The sequence below is a fragment of the Lagopus leucura genome, unplaced genomic scaffold (assembly GCF_019238085.1).
Source record: "Lagopus leucura isolate 7727_CA_CO unplaced genomic scaffold, USGS_WTPT01 Super-Scaffold_100030, whole genome shotgun sequence".
In the NCBI taxonomy this organism is placed as follows: Eukaryota; Metazoa; Chordata; class Aves; order Galliformes; family Phasianidae; genus Lagopus; species Lagopus leucura.
In genome coordinates, this window is record NW_024962281.1 from 5,200,943 (window position 1) to 5,217,033 (window position 16,091).

At 55.7% G+C, this 16,091-nt stretch overlaps 2 protein-coding genes across 5 annotated transcripts in view; one reads left to right on the forward strand and one right to left on the reverse strand.

Annotated features, from left to right (window-relative positions):
* The first annotated feature begins 188 nt into the window (after positions 1-188).
* LOC122185593 (proton-coupled amino acid transporter 1-like) lies at positions 189-12,910 on the forward strand. 4 transcript variants are annotated; one of them, XM_042881543.1, is made up of 11 exons: positions 189-221; positions 1,307-1,454; positions 1,689-1,779; positions 2,040-2,128; positions 2,348-2,443; positions 3,131-3,215; positions 4,065-4,283; positions 4,429-4,527; positions 5,851-6,017; positions 8,700-8,869; positions 11,213-12,910. In XM_042881543.1, exons 2-11 carry the CDS (start codon positions 1,312-1,314, stop codon positions 11,476-11,478), a joined length of 1,425 nt encoding a protein of 474 aa, XP_042737477.1. In that variant the 5' UTR covers positions 189-221; positions 1,307-1,311; the 3' UTR covers positions 11,479-12,910. The 4 variants fall into 4 exon arrangements, with proteins under 4 accessions (XP_042737477.1, XP_042737475.1, XP_042737478.1 ...); XM_042881541.1 differs by having other exon boundaries at positions 191-221; positions 1,271-1,454; XM_042881542.1 differs by lacking the exon at positions 189-221 and adding an exon at positions 464-485 and having other exon boundaries at positions 1,271-1,454.
* Positions 12,911-14,143: 1,233 nt separating this feature from the next.
* The window catches only part of FAT2 (FAT atypical cadherin 2), a 36,824-nt gene continuing 34,876 nt past the window's right edge, over positions 14,144-16,091 (reverse strand). Inside the window, exons 22-23 of the mRNA XM_042881806.1 lie at positions 15,467-16,056; positions 14,144-14,682 (exon numbers count right to left, since the gene is read on the reverse strand). Of these exons, the coding sequence (XP_042737740.1) occupies positions 14,144-14,682; positions 15,467-16,056 (1,129 nt within the window). The remainder of the gene's footprint in view (positions 14,683-15,466; positions 16,057-16,091) is intronic.

Below are 16,091 nucleotides of genomic sequence, written 5' to 3' on the forward strand. Positions count from 1 at the left end.
CAGAGGGCGCTCCAAGCCCCGCGCCCATCCCCGCAGCTCCGGACCGCCGCTCCGCTTCATGCCCACGAGGGGGCGCCATAACTCCCAGCTCGCCCCGCTCCTTCCTTTTCGCCTTCACTTCTCCCCGTGCGCATGCGCCGGCCCGGCGAGGTCAGCTGAGCGGGCTGTCACGTGACGGCGCGGCCGAAGGAGCGGGGCCGGCCGGCCGGGGCGGCGGCGAGGTGCGGGGCCGGGGCCGGGCGGGGTGGGGCGGCGGCAGCAGCAGCAGCAGTTTATGGGGCCCGGGGTGGTTGACGGCTTGTGGGGAAGCGGCATGCGGGCGATGTCAGCTGTGAGCTGCCTCCGGCTGGTGATCTCCGCTGCGCGTGGAGCAGAAACACGCGTGGAAGCGGCGCGCTGCTGGGTGATGCCCGAGCGTCCCCGCTGAGAGCAGCCGGGCTGGCTGGGGAGTGGGGAACGGGAACGCACGGGGTGCACGGGACCAGGTTGGTTATCTGGGACGGGCGGCCCCTCCCGCGTCGCTGCTTGCCCGTCGCCGATGACGAACGGCTCCCTGTGTAAACTCCGGCCGCAATCCTCACCTGCTCGCATCGCTCGGCTGGCCCTGGGCACCGTGACGTGGCCGCGCTGTGATTTATGGCGTTGCCGGGTTGCCCTGAGCCTGGCGGTGCTGTTCCGTGGGCCGGTTGCTGCACGCTGCTCCGGCCCCGGGTGAAGTGACGATGCTGGGGTTGCAGTGCTGAGAGCGGCGTGGTTGGGTTTGCGGTGATGATGGGCGCTGCGCTGTGCTGCCTTTGGGGACCCTTGAGGTGGTGGCACCGAGGAGTGCTCGCTGCTTGCTGCCCCCTTCGGCCTGGGGACAAACGGGTCCCCGTGACCTGGAGCGTCCTTTGGAACCCGGATGGGGGCTGAAGGAGGGAGTGAGAGAAGTGAAATTGTGCAGGGGAAGGTCAGGAGGATTGGGGCTATGGAAGCACACCCGTGCTGCAGGATGCGGGCCGTTTCCTTGTGGGTGTCTGCAAAGGGACACCCCGTGGGAGTGCCCATAACGGGAGCAGCAGCCCAGCATTAAGTGCTTGGGACTTTTGACCTGGGGCCACGTGGCTGGCAGCCAGGGCGGGCACGCTGCCCTATAAATGCCAGCTGCGCTGCCAGCTGCACTACCAGCAGTTGGTCCCTCCTGCCATGGCTGATGGCAAAGAACCCGGGGTGGCAGAGCCAGGCGTCCCCATGGAGCCCCGTGTCCCCATGGAGCCCGGTGTTCCCACAGGGCCGGATGTCCCTGCTGATGCTGCTCCATCCTCAGGGGCCATGTCCACTCGACGCCTGCGCAGCGAGGACTACAACGACTACAGCTCTACTGATGTGACCCCGGAGGGCAGCCCGCCTGCGGGCATCAATGGCTTCACACGGCCTGAGTCCTACCAGCGCTTTGGGGAGAGCAACGGGACCACGTGAGTGTGCACCTGGGGTGGGGGAGAGCCGGGGGCTGCATCCAGCAGGGTGAGGGAGGTGATCCTGCCCCTCTGTGCCGGTGGGACCTCCCCTGGAGTGTTGCATCCAGATACGGAGCTCTCGGTATGGAAGAGACGTGGTCCTGTTGAATTGTGTCCAGAGGAGGGTCCCAAAAATCCTGCAAGGACAGGCTGAGAGCTGGGGCTGTGATTCCTTCTACTTCTGTCCCTCAGGTGGTACCAGACCTTGATCCATCTCCTGAAAGGGAATATTGGCACCGGGCTGCTGGGGCTGCCCCTGGCTCTGAAGAATGCCGGCATCCTGGTAAGCAGCTCCTCATCTTGTGGCAATGGGGTTGCTGTGTGCTCCCCAGGCTGTGCCCTGTGTGGAAATAGAAAGGATTAAATAGACCAGAAAATCTTTTGCTTTTATCCAGCTTATGCTTCCTTTGTAATAGCAGTGCACAAGATAGTTTAAAAAACAGTTTGTATTGGTGTTTTGCGACATCCTAACTGCCACAACATGCTTGTTCATCACATATCTGGGACTTCCTCTGGGATTGTTCTCCCCTGTCTTCCTTGCAGCTGGGTCCTCTGAGCCTGCTGGTGATGGGTGTTGTGGCTGTGCACTGCATGAGCATCCTGGTGAAATGTGCCCACCACTTCTGCTACAGGTAAGGAGCAGCACCTGGCCTCCCACAGCTCTTCCATCCTTCCCTCTGGCTCCTGGGGTTTCCCTGGAGCCTCCCAGCAGCAGGCTGCCCACGTGAAGCCTCAGCCAGGAGTCATTTTTGGGGCTTTATCTCCAGCTGTCTACCCATGAGTGCCACCATGGGAGCCAGCAGGTGGGACTGAGGTGACATCCCTTTCTTCTCTCTCCCCATACTGGACAGGTTCCAGAAGCAGTTTTTGGACTACGGGGGTACTGTGATGTATGGGCTGGAGTCAACACCCGTTGCCTGGCTGAGGACACATGCCATCTGGGGAAGGTACTGCTGCCCCCAGGGCAGGGCTTGGCTATAGCTGATGTTGGGGCAGTGCTGGCAGACAGCACCAGGAAAATAAGAGGGAAACGCTGGGATCTTTCACTTAGGCAGGCGAGCCTCAAGGGACATGCTCTTACTTCGGTATAGTACTGAAAGGGTGGGAGAAGCATCTGCAGTGTTGGGAGGATGAGAGATTACGGTCTCACATTGTGCCAGGGAAGGTTCAGGCTGCAGTTTAGGAAACATTTATCAGAAGCAGCACTGATGCAGTGGCACTGCTGCTCAGGGAGGTGGGAGGGTCACCATCCCTGTAAGTGTTTGAGAACCACAGAGATGTGGCACTGAGGGATGTAGGTGTGGGCACGGAGGGGATGGGATGGGGTTGGAATTGGGGATCTTAGGTGCCTGTTCCATTGTTAATGATTCTGTGAGTCTCTGATTAAAAATGAGGGAATAATGCATGTGGCAGCGTTGGCTGGTGCTGACCTGACTGAGGGATGGAAGTGAGGATGGGGGGGCCCAAGGTCCGTGGGGCTGGTTGGGGGTACGTTCACTTTTCCAAGCATGGAAGAGAAGTGGCCTGCACATCCCAGCCTTTGAGGAACGGAGTGTTGCAGCTGAGTTTGAGCTAACCCAGGTGTGCCCCTATTTCTGAATGGCCCCTTGCTGAGTGCCCTTTTCATTTCCTAGGCGTGTGGTGGGACTCTTCCTGATCCTCACTCAGCTGGGTTTCTGCTGTGTGTACATTGTCTTTCTGGCTGACAACCTGAGGCAGGTGAGGCTCCCTCTGTGTCCTAGCTCTTCCCTCAACAGAGCTCTGGTTTCTGTGGTGGGTGCTGCTTTGGAAGGCACAAATCCTGAGCAGTTCTGAGATGCCCTGCAATTTTGTGAAGATGGCTCGGAGCTGCCTGTATTGGCCAAGAGGAGCAGAGGCTCCTTCCTGGGAGGGGATGCAGAAATGGGGTCACAGAGGAAGCACTGTGCTTCTGATGTGCAGCCCAGCTCGCTAATTGCCTTACCGATACTCCGTATGGACAGCAGTGCACAATGGCATGGCATGAACCGCTCTCGGTCTTGTTTGCATTCCGTTTTTTTTGCCTCATCCTGTGGCCCTGGAGCTTAATTACAGGTTGTGTTGGATGAGTTTCCTTCTGCCAAGCATTGGGAGAAAATAAACAGAAACCTTGAACCTGCCTTGGCTCCTGTGCTGCAGGAAGCTGCCAGTACATCCCTCCCCATTCACAGCCCCTGCATGGCTCGGTGCTTTGCACGTGATGCTGAGCATCACTGCCCCTGTGTGCTTCTACAGCCACAGTCGGGTTCCTCCCACCACAGCTGTGCCCTTTGCCTCCTTACATGGGGCTGGGTACACTGCTGTCAGCAGTGCGTGGTGGGCAGCATGCCTGTGCTCTGAGGAGGCTCAGCCACCCAGTTCCTGGGGCAGAGCCTTCTATGGAGCTGAGAACACAGAGAACATAGGCCTGAAAGTGCCTATGGGCTGAAAGAGCCTAAGGGAAGGATGAATGACTTTTATCAGGAAAAGCAGAGTTAGTCTGCTTGGCCTGGGGTGGGTTTCCAGCATCCATCACCGTGGGATTCATCAGGCATTCCTGTGCTTTCCCAGGTTGTGTCCTCTGCCAACAGCACCACCACTGACTGCCAGTCCAACAGGACGGTGACCCTCACACCCACCATGGACTCCCGGCTCTACATGCTGTCCCTGCTGCCTTTTGTGGTGCTGCTGTCCTTCATCCAGAATCTCAAGATCTTGTCCATCTTTTCCATGCTGGCCAACGTGGCCATGCTCGTCAGCCTTGTTGTGATCTACCAGTACATTGTCAGGGTACGTTGTGATGCCCTGTGTGTTGGCAGAGCTTGGTGGTGGGGTTGGGGTGGTGATGTTGTGTAGCGGCCTTTCCCTCTGCGCCGTGGGGAAGGGAGCTGTGGGGATGAGCAGTGCTCTGAGCTGCATGTGGGCTGTTTTCCAGGACATCCCCGATCCCAGCACCCTGCCTCTTGCAGCAGCTTGGAAGACCTACCCTCTGTTTTTTGGCACGGCCATCTTTGCTTTTGAAGGCATCGGGGTGGTAAGTCCTGGTGTGTGGCTCAGCCCCCGCTCGGGCTTGCAGTCAGCACCTGCTCTGCACCGCAGCTGTATTTGCAGATGGATTTTTCAGGTTGTAGCCCAGCTTCTGGGTGATGCTGTTGGCTCCAGGCTGTCTCCTGGGTCAAACTTCATTGTGTGCGCTTCAAACCTCAGGTGGGTGCTGTGAGCTGTGCTCTCCAGGAGCTTCACAAAGCCTTAGGCTCCGCGATTAGAGCCAGATCCTGGCTCTTGGTGCTCAGAGTCTGGGGGCAAAAGCATAGCACAGCAACATATGATCCATTTTTCTCTCTGCTGGCATCACCTTCCTTCAGCCACGCAGCCCCAGCCCACACAGCGCCAGCCTGGCATGTGCCTTGTGTATGAGGCTGTAAAGGTATGCATCCCACCTCAGACTGGTCTGCACTGCACTGAGGGAGTTGTCTTGGGCTGCACGTAAAGTACACACCATATAGTTAATGTATATAAGTAGGAAAACTCTTTTTATTTCTTTATAATTTTTATTAAAACATAAAAAAGGAAAGAGGGCAACAAAAAGATAAAAGGAGCGGGTTGGCTGCATCTGCTGTAAACAGAGGAGCTGGGAAGGAGGCGGGGTGGGTGGGAAGCATAATGGCCCACTGAGATGCTGCAGGTTGTTTCCGGAGCTCCCTTCAAAGGAGGAAAAAGAGTTTTTATCTCATAATATGAGATAGCAGTGTAAACAGGGGGTTGCAGCATGCCAGGGCCCTGCAGGAAGGGCATTTGGAGAGGGCTGTGCCCAGGACAGAGGGATCGTGCTGGAGCTGGCGTGCACGCACACACACACGTGCACAGCTGGGAGGTAGAGCAGCACATAAAACCTATACTGATCCTGCTACATCAGCAGCTGTGTCCCTGTCTCTTTCCTTGAAATGCCCACCACCCAAGGATGGCTATTAAAAAAAAAAAAAAAAAAAAAAGTTGCTGAAATGCTTGAAGCAAATAGTTGTATAAAGGCAGGGGGTTGTCCCTGCTCTTTTTTTTATCCTCTTTTTTTTCTTGCCTTACCTGTTTGCAATCTGCCCATAGATACTTGCAGGGAGATAGGGTTTCAGCCTTTTCAGTCTGTGCTGTGAGCAATAACTGTAAGGCACTGTCCCACTGGGCTGGGAGCAGAGGATTCACATCTCTGGGGCAGCAGCTGGTGGGGTCTCCAGATTTCTGTGCACAGCCCTGGTTGCAGAGGGCAGCCCTCAGCCCCATGGCTGCCCCACGGGGCTGGCAATGCAGAGGAATGGGGAGGAGCCCCTGTTCCATCCTCCTCTTCCTCCTGCTCCTTTCACAGGTGTTGCCTCTGGAAAACAAGATGAAGAACCCACGGCAGTTCCCTCTGATCCTCTATGTGGGGATGACGATCGTTACCATCCTGTACATCAGCCTGGGTGTGCTGGGCTACCTGCGCTTCGGGGCGGCCATCCAGGCCAGCATAACACTCAACCTGCCCAACTGCTGGTGAGTGCTGCCCAGGGATGTTGTCCTTACTTGCCCAGGTGAGCCTGGAGTAGGACCTGGAGGAGCTGTCCTCCTCCACCTGGAGGAGCTGTCACCCACATCCTTTTAGATTTTTCCCTTGGATTAGGTGGTGCAGTGCTCTGTATTTATCCTGGAGGAGGAATGCAAGCTGCTCCTCTGTCTTTGGGAAGAGAAGTGTGGAGGCTCTTAGCGTTCAAATGTTAGGCAGGACTCAGGATTTTGAGTTTGTGAGGCTGATGTGGTCATCCTGGGGGGCTGGGAGCTCTTCCAGATGGGGTCTCTGGCTGTGCATGGTGCTGGGTCACACTGCCAGCCCCTACTCACAGGTGACCCATAGTGCTGACAGCCTCAGCTGTGTCTGCTCTGAAGGCACTTACGTTCCCTTTAGAAGAGGATAAAGTGACTCAGGCTACAGGAAGATCCTACCTCACATCTGTGTTTCTAGGAGCATCTTTCTGGTTGGGGGTGGGCAGAGCAGGGCTGTCAGGCAGGACAGAGCAGCGTGGCCCTTTGGCAGCAGGGCACGGGGAAGCCCAGCAGCACAGCACAGGAGTGCTGTGTCTGCAGTGACTCAGCGTGGAATGCTTCAGTGTCAGTGCATGTTTCTTCCTGGCAGAACACCTCATGTAAGCTGTAAACACTGAACTTGGAAATGCGTTATCTGTCTTGTTAAAGGCAAATAACCAGGACAGAGGCTGGGAAACTTAGGCTGAAGCCTCGAGGACTTATTTCCAGGCATATTGTTGCTCAGGAGGTGATGGGTGAAGGTTTGCTTTGGGAACAAGTGCTTTGCCAGCAGGTTTTCTCTTCAGTAGCGCAAGACAGCAGTTGCAGAAAGGTCAGAAAGGCTTGAGGTGAGAGATCTATCAGTGTGGGTGCAGGTGAGATCTGAGCAGAGGATGCTGCACCCTTCCCTCACTGCAGCCATTGCCTGGAGGTCTTCAGGAGCACATTCAGTGAACGTGTACTGGAATCGTTGAGATAGAGGGTGACTCAGGGCTTTTCAGCCTCGTTGCTCTGTAACCACAGCTTCCTCTAGCGAGGAGTCGGTGCCCAGGGCTGACCACAGCCTCCTGAAATACCACTTCTTACAGCCTCCAGAGTTGCTTCACCCTGAAAGGTGCCATCCTGAATGGCAAGGAGGGTCTGATGTTGGCTGTGTGCAGCCCGTTGGAGGTGTGCAGTGACCAAACTTACGGGCAAAGGAGGATTTCCGTGCCCATGTGGCCTTGGGTTTTCTGTTGGTCAGAACTGGTTCTTCCCCTTCTTGGTATTTAAACTGCCCTTTTGTCCTCACCCGACCAGTGCACAACTGAGACCCAGCCTTAATCTGAACTTTTTCTTTTTTTACATTTTATTTTAATAACACCTCTTAAACATAGATTGCCTTCGAGCACTTAATTGCTTTATGGCGTTCCCTTAATCAAGCAGTAGGAGATGAGGAGCATAGGATAGCTGGCTCAAGGCTACTGTGCACCTGGCTTGGGAGCACAATGTGCTCAGCTGAGTGCTGCCCTCTGGACTCTGCTGATAGCTCTGCCCTTTGTTGGCTGCAGAATCACTGGGTAATGTGGTTTGGAGAGAGGATGGTGAGATCGTTGGGTCTGACCACCTGCTCAAAGCAGAACCCGCTTAAATGTTGAGTGTCAATAAGGATGGAGACTCCCAGCCCCCCTGTGCCCCTGTTCTGGTGCTGACTGACCCTTCTGGATGCAGCTCTGCTGCCTCTCCAATTTCTGTTTTCCCGAGTAGAGCCTATCTTTGCCTTCTCCATGTCCTCCCAGAAGACAAAATCCACCTGGTTGTAAACAGGAAAAAAAGGAGCTATTTCCCTTCGTTCTACCCAGTAGTGGAGTTTTCTCAGTGATGCTCAAGCTGGTCACCACCTCAGGGGCGGGTGATGGACACCCACTTTGGGTCGTGGGCTGAGAGCGGGTACTGCAGGCTGCGGGCAGTATCGATGCTGCTGCCCATCTGTGTGGTTGGGGTGTTTCCTAATGCTTGGGTATCTGGGTGTTGTCTGTGTGCGGTCACCTTGTGTCACTGCAGACCTTGACCTGGTCAGGAAGCCAGAGCCTGCACCCCTCTGTGGGCAGTGCTGACCCTGCAGGATGCATTGATTTGTGCAGCGCTGGCACACGCGAGCGTTTAGAAATGCACATGGGTGCCTTGTGTCAAGGAGCAAGTTGGGCTTCAGCCCCCAGGCCAGGGACATAACAGATATCTTCGTGCCCTTGGGAGGAGTTAGGAGCAGAACACCACTCTGTATGATTTGCTTTTATTTTGAAACAGCCCTTTGCATCTGTGCCCAGGAGATTTCCCAAGGGGAAGCAGCACTTGGGAGGCTGCTGGCCCCACTGTTGACCTGCTGCTCCTTACAAAGAGCTGCAGCCTCTAATTAGGTGTGGGCATGTTGCAATGGCTTGGATGTTGTGCTATCTCCTTGCCGTCTCTTGCACAAGAGGTGTCATTAGCTCTTACTGTGCCAGAAGAAAAAGAGCTGAGATGCAGAAGTCCTTGTAGGCAGGGTGCTCCTGCTCTGCTTTATGGATTTGGAATCATAGTATCTCTCAGGTTGGAGGGACTCCACAAGGACCATTGAGTCCAACTCCTGGACTGGCACAGGAACACATCTCACTGTTCTCTCCTTCTCATTTGCAGGCTGTACCAAGCTGTCAAGCTGCTCTTCTCCTTTGGGATTTTCTTCACCTATGCTGTGCAGTTCTACGTCCCCGCTGAGATCATCATCCCACCACTGGTTGCCCGTGTGCCGGAGCGCTGGGGTTGGCTGGTCAACCTGCTGCTGCGGGTGGTCCTGGTCGGCATCACCTGTGAGTAGAAAGCAGCCTGTCCCAGAGCTTTTGTCCCGCTGTGTGAGTCCCAGTGTGAATTTGGAGGAGCCATCAAGTCCCATCAAATTTTGTAGGATGCATCCCAGCAGCTGATCTGGGTACTAAGCCCACATTGGGTAGCCTGCGTTGGAGCTTTGGAAGGGTGCAGATGCAGCAAGATGAGCTCTTCTCACCCAAAAGCCATGTGCTGGCTAGAGCAGCAAGACTTGGGGGCACCCTCTGCTCCTCCAGCTTGCAGTTGAGGGCTTGGAAGGCTTTTTCAGGTGGCTTTTAGTGGCTATAGGAGCTCAGAGACCTCTTGGAGGGCTGTGGTCTGTCCCAGTTCTGCACTAAGGTACAGCCTGCTGCTTGCTGCAGAAGTAACTTGTTACGTGCAGCTGCTCCCAGGAGTTTGAAGTTTGGTCGAACTCATGATGTTAGCAGCTGAGAATGAGGTTTGGCCTATCTGCCTGCTTAAAGGGAAAAATCTGAGCTGAGAAAAGCAAGTTTGTAGAAGCTTAAGGGGCATCAGTTCAGTGAAGCACGGGGGTGCCTGATTTTTGGCTGGCTTTGATTCCTGTAAACTAAGTCTTGGCTGTTCTCAGCACAGCTGAGATGCTTCACTGAGCTTCCAGGCATCGCCCCCCTGAAGCACAGCGTTCCTGCATGGCGTGGTGCTGCCAGTGCATCAAAGCTGAGCATTACAGACCTGACCCTGTGTCTCAGTAGCTCTGGTTTGGGCTTGGCTGCATCATGGCCAGGAGCTGAGTGTCCGTGTCTGCTCTGCAGCCAAAGTTGCTTCCTCATCCCATTATTGCTCAGCGCGTGAGAAGAGGAAGCTTTGATCCTGGCTGCCTTTCATTTCCTCAAAACGAGAGGAGAAAAACCTCTCAGTGTCTGTTCTGCCATTTTCCACCCTCACGTGGCAGAGCTTCAGGAACTTTTGATCTTGGGCCCTGTCCCTCCTGCCCCACAGAGTTGAGATCCCATTGGGCTCTCTGGTGCTGGAGAGGCTCAGAAGTTGGGGTGCACCAGACTGGGAACAGGGCTGACAGCAGCACTTGTGCCCACTGCTTTGGGGTGGAAAAGCAGCAGGGTGTTGGAAGGACGTAGGTGCCTTTGTACCTCCTCCCCTTATCTTTTCATATAAGAAATTGCTGTTGGCAAGGATAAAAGCAACTGGGGGGCTGCGTGAATATTCATGGCATGAGCATGTGGCCACAGAACATCGTGGCTTTGGCTTCCAAAGAGAGGATGCAATTTGGTGTATGGGTGTCTTTCAAGCTCAGACTTCAAACCCAGCACCATTAAAACCCCTTGGAACGAATCCCTGCGGGAAGCACGGCCGTTCCCCCTGAGGCAGAGGCTGCAGCTGGCACTTCAGCTCTGTTTTAGGGGAAGGAGGGGGTTCATTCTGTTTGCTGGGAGCCCACAGAGTGCTGTGGGGGTGGGCTGAGGATGTGCTGCCCAAAGCCTGCTGCTGCAGGTGCTCTTGGAGCATGAATGCTGCGGAGTTTGCAGCTACTCATTGGAAGCTGGAAGGAGGCTCCTGGGGGATTTTCCTTTGCTGCAAATGTTCCCCCCTAGGCTGTGCTCAGGGGGCAGAGGGGCTCTGACTGCTTACTAACCACGCACATTCATTCAGGGTGGGCTTTTCCCCACGCCTCCTCTTTTTGTGGGCTCTCTGAGGTTTTACAGCTCCCCAGGTGTGAGGCAGAGACCTGGGGGGTGCGGGGGAGATGGGGCTGGGGATGATTCTGTGAGCAGCACCCTTCTGCTGGGTGCAGCCCTCTGTGGCAGCATATATATTCATTAGCTCAGTGAAAAGCCTTAATTGCTTGGGGAGCTGTTGCTGGAAGCACGCAGCTTTCTGTTCAAAGCTCAGAGAAAGTTGCAGGGTCAGCTTGCAAGCAGTGGCATGGGACAGCTTTGCTTCAACAGCTCCAAGCTCAGAGCAAGGTCCTGCTCCTGGAGTAATGTGTCCAGACGTGGAGTCCTCAGTACAGGAGAGACATGGATCTGTTGGATTTCCTCCAGAGGAGGACCACAAAGTGATCCGAGGGATGGAGCACCTCCCCTAGAGGACAGACTGAGAAGAGAAGGCTTAAGGGAGATTTTTATGATAAGAGTGGTGAGGCACTGGCACGGGTTGCCCAGAGACGTGGTGGTGCCCCATCCCTACAGACACCCAAGGTCAGGCTGGAGGGACTCTGACGGAGCTGTGGGTGCCCCTGTTCAGTGCAGGGGAGTTGGACCAGATGGCCTTTAATGGTCCCTTCCAACTCAAACGGTTCTGTGATCCTATCAGCTCCTGACCACCCCATTGCCCTCTCCCCTCCCCAGGCGTGCTGGCCATCCTCATCCCCCGCCTGGACATCGTCATCTCGCTGGTGGGCTCGGTCAGCAGCAGTGCACTGGCTCTCATCTTCCCCCCGCTGCTGGAGATCGCCACCTACTACACAGAGGGCATGCACCCTCTGCTCATTGCCAAGGACGTGCTCATCAGCCTCTTCGGCTTCGTTGGCTTCGTGGTGGGCACCTACGAGGCGCTGGTGGAGCTGGCTACTCCTGCTACTGTCATCAATGGCACCAGCACCTCGGGGCAGTGACGGTCCCTGCTGGTGGTGGCACGCAGACCGGGTGCTCAGCCTTCTCCTCCTGCAGAACGTGGTGGGTTTGGGCTGCGAGGGGTGTGGGTGGCACAGCACTCATCCCCTCCACACTCCTGTACGTAGTTACTTTGGGGAGGGGGGATCCTGGGGGTGTAGACTTTTATTTTTTATTTTGTAATGCTTCCCATATTGCCCCCATCCCATCGCTCTGGGACTGCTCTTCTCTGTGCCAGTTTGTTGTTTGTTTGTTTGTTTTTTTTTGTCTTGTTTTGTTTTTATTTTCCCCCCTTCCCCCCCACCCCTCAGCACTTTATTTTACAGCAACAAAGAAACCTCAGCTCAGGTTGGAGGTGCAGAGCTGCCTCCTCACCCCGGCCCTCGGGGATGTAGAGCAGCGCTGGGTATGAGCACTGCTGGTGCAGGTCCTGCTGTGCTCTGGTTTCCAGCTCTTTCGTGCAGAGAGGGCTGCCGTGGAAGGTTCTATTTGTTCACTTTTTTTTTCCTCCCTACACACATATACCCCTCATGGTTTTTGGCATTAGGAATTCAGGTGTGCAGAGCCCACGCTCTGCAGAAACACAGCGCCTTGTTTGCTGCGCTCTGGCTGCATCTGCAGTCCTCCACTGAATGTCACATCCCCAATAAGAACACTGATCATGTTGTTTTCCCTCCTGGCCCCAGTGGCAGCTCCCAGCAGGAGGCAGCCCATTGCACTGCTCCCTCCTGCTGCTGGTACTGGGGCAGGTGCACGCTGGGGGCACAGACTCTGGCCTTGCCACACTTTGCCTTTCTGCTGCTTCTTTTTTTTTTTTTTTTTTTTTTTTGAAGGCAGATGAGAGCAAATGAGTCCTCCATTGGGTATTTCATGGTGGTGCTGTTGCACTCAGCTGGGGAAAGGCACACAGAATGGTGTGCACGCAGCCAGCAGGGCTCTAGGCTCCCTGCAGGTGGGAGAGGCACAAAATCCGTGCCCAGCGCTGGCACTGCTGTCCCCTGGGAGGGGATGGCTGGCAGTCCCAACAGGAGGGATGGCCCTGTTCTGGGGTACAGCTGTGTGATGGCTGTGTCCCCAGCACTGGGGTTGCTGGGTTTGCTGGAGTGGTGCATAGCACTGAGCTCGCTTTGCACTCACAGGGCACCGTGGCAAAGTTAAGCAGTGTCCGGTGGAGTTTTTTGGTTTTATTGGGCTAAAGCACAGTGGGCTGGTGGGAAACACATGGGTTACCAGGAGGACCTGGTACGGGACCAAGGGGACACAGAAATGTGACACTTGTGTGTTGTAGCTGCTCTGTGACCAGGGGAATTGTGTATATACAAAGGTGATTAATGTCTGTGTTGTGTGCCTATGGATATTGTCAGTGTGGGTCGCTGCCTACTGCTGCAGCACCTGAATCATGTATCTCACTTTAATCAATAAATAAGAGTTATTTTTTACGTGGAAAGGCTCTGGGATGAGGTGGGGTTTCTCTCCCCCACACCCAGAGGAGCAGGAAGGCTGGGAGATGTGAGGGGACCTCAACGGGGTGCTGGGGCAGCAGTGTGCTGTCAGCACCAGTGACTTCCTATGGCTTTGGGAAACGTGGCCTTGCTTGCAAGTGCTGCATCAGTGCAGTGCTGGGGTTCTGCTGTGCAGACTGAGGTGGTGTTCTCAGGGCAGCCCTTTGCTGGAGCCACAGTCCGAGTTGCAAAGGAATCAGAGTTATTTGATGAAATCATAATAGTAAAAAACAAAACAAACAAAAAAAACCAATTCTTTTAATACTTTGCAAAAAAAAAAAAAAAAAATCAATGAAACAGCAAAACAAAATATTACATCAAACAACCGACCAAAGTAAACCTCTCACAAAAAACAATACAATCCCAAGCAGGAGGACGGATGGGCCAGCCTGTGGGCAGCACTTAGTGCCCGTCCTGGAACCCACATGGGCACAGTTTGTTTGGTCCATTTGGGATATAACAGACCCAGGACCCCTTGCAGGGGGTGGCAAGGCTGGGTACTGCTGTCGCCAGCTGGGGGCCAAGAGCTGCGGGTATGGCTCTGTGCCAGTCTCTGTGCCTGCAGCCCTGGGGCTGGGTGCCCTGCAGCAGGTTTCAGTCTGCTCCTTGGTGCTTGGTTCTTCTGTAGAAATGGATTTAAGTTTATTTTCATGGTCTTCTTTTCGCCAAGTGAGGATGTGCTGGTGGCACTGGCTGCATATTCCTATCTCTCACCCTGGGGAACAGATGGAGAAGAGGCTGTGCACCAATTGCACCGTCCCACTGAGCAAACCATCGCCCTGATGCAAACTCTCAGTGCCAGAGCTGGATGCAGGATGACCTGCGTGCCACCTGGGCTTGGCCATTGCTGGTCCTTCCGTGCCTCTTCCACCACTGCTGTCCCTGTGGTGCTGCTCTGCTCCTCCCCATGGCCGGGCAGCACAGGGTGGGAGATGTGCGGTGCCCACGAGGTGCGTTAGTCATTGGCATCCAGGAGCATCCTCCACGTCCTGGCTGTGGCTGGAGCATTTCCCCTCTGTGTGCAGTGCAGGGACAAGGATCCAGCCAAATTACAGCCCAGCCATGCAGGGGGAGATGCTGCAAGCTGGGCCAGGGGAACTGCAAGTCCCCTGGTACCATGTGCCAGCTCCGGCGCTTCTCCTCATCCCAAGGACGAGTCCCTCCGTTAGAACATCACCTCCTCACAGCTGCCGTAGTCGCTCTCCACCATGTCGGAGCCCTCATAGTTGGGGGGTGGTGGGGGCTGGGTGCGCAGGGCGGGCGGATGGGCCCCCACCTCACAGTCGGCATAGGAAGGTTGGGCCACGCTCAGCCGCATGCTCACCCGCTTGTAGCCGGGGTCGGGTGGGTAAGGGGCACCTTCACCCTGCACCAGCTGGGCTGGGTAATAGCTGATGGCTGTGTACTCGTTCTGGCACTGGGATGCTGCCGTCTCCACGGGGCCCAGCGGTAGGAGATCCTCCAGATTCTGGTTGCTGTAGCGGGGAGGGATGGGTGCCCGCTTGTTGCTTTGGTCCAGTGGAAAAGGGAAACCCCCATAGAGAGTGACTGGCTCCGGGTCTGCTGGTGGAGGGGGTGGGGGGGGGAGTGGGGGGTGGGAGGAGGGCACGGCAGGGGGACCTTGGATGATCTCGTAGTGGGAGTATTCCTGGACATCAGAGGAAAGGTAGCGTGGCGGCCAGTAGGTTGTTTCTGCTGGGTACACTGGAAGGAAACAGAGCTGTGTTAGCTGTGTGGGCTGCTTTCTTCCTCCTGCTAATTCCTGCTGCATGAGCCTGAGCTGCAGGAGATGTGCCAGTTTGCCTTGGGAATGAAGGGGGCTTCGGGGCTCCCACTGGTACCTAAAAGGCACTTCTTATCGTGCCACATGGGTGCAAGAAGCTGGCACAATGATGGGAGGGGGCAGAGCAAGTGACGCACTAGAGCTCTCCCTTTGTACCTCTCTTTCTATCTCTGGTATAATCTGATTTTAGGGTGGCCCTGTGTGGACTTGAAGTTGGACCTGGTGATCCTCACGGCTCCCTTCCAACATGGGATAATCTATGACTCTGACTTGGGCACTTCCTTCTGGCAGCTGTCCTTGATGCTGCTGAGCTCCCGGTGAGCTCTGGGCCAAGCAGGGACCTGGCTGCCTGGGGCTGTTTCTCTCTGCTGTGATCCCTCTGGCAGCTGATGCAAGGGATGCCACTAAAACTCACACTGAATTCCACTCTCTTATCATCACTTTTCTCTTTTATAGAGACTTTTTAGCCTGAGTGCGTGGGAACCCAGGCCATGCATTAATGCATTCCCTGCTGATTTTGTAGAGAACTGAACAAGCTGAAGTTGAATACTGCTATTTATGAGTGGGGGAAGAGCCAGTGAAGGACTTGGACATCATTGGCCCACGTTTTTCTCGTCTTTACCCCACACTGTTGGCCTTCCACATTCACAAACCTTCCATCCACTGCCCCAGGGATAAAAGCAAGAGCAAGCTGTGGCTACTGACCCATCTCCTCCCTGGCCCAGGTGCACTTGACGAAGGACTCGTTGTCAGAGTTGGACGGGGGGGCCGGGGGCAGGTTGGGTGCCACACTGCACACAATGGTGCCGCGATGCTTGGGCCCGTTGGCCGAGTTGAAGGTGACAAACTCAGGGGTACCGCTGGCTTTGCGCTGCTCCGGCGCCGCCCGGTCCAAATTGTTGTGGGCCGCGTCGCTGAGGATGTTGAGCTCGATGGGCGGCACCGCTTGGGTGCCCACACCCACGCTCTTGGAGAACTCGCTCTTGGACAGCAGGTCAGGGTCCTCCCTTGCCACCGGCTTGTGGGCCTTGGCCCTGTGCCGGTAACGCTTGCGGATGAGCACGAAGGCCACGGCCAGGATGGCTGCCCCCAGCACGCCGGCTGCGATCTCAGCGATCTCCTCAGGGCCCACGGCCCAGTGCGTGGGCACGATGGCAGGCGTGATGATGGGCTGCGTGCAGTAGTCCCCCTGGTAGTCCGATGGGCAGATGCAGCGGATGGAGCCCTGGGTGCTCACGCAGCGCCCAGCGTTGTGGCACGGGTTGTCCTGGCATTCCTCAGCCAGCTTCTCACACCTGGGGGGATGGAGGCAGAGGCATCAGCCTCGGGG

Coding starts and splice junctions, on each gene's coding strand:
- LOC122185593 (XM_042881543.1), top strand. CDS start 1,312: ATGTCCACTCGACGCCTGCGCAGCGAGGACTACAACGACTACAGCTCT. Junction 1,780..2,039: donor TGAAGAATGCCGGCATCCTG/GTAAGCAGCTCC, acceptor TCTTCCTTGCAG/CTGGGTCCTCTGAGCCTGCT. Junction 3,216..4,064: donor TGGCTGACAACCTGAGGCAG/GTGAGGCTCCCT, acceptor GTGCTTTCCCAG/GTTGTGTCCTCTGCCAACAG.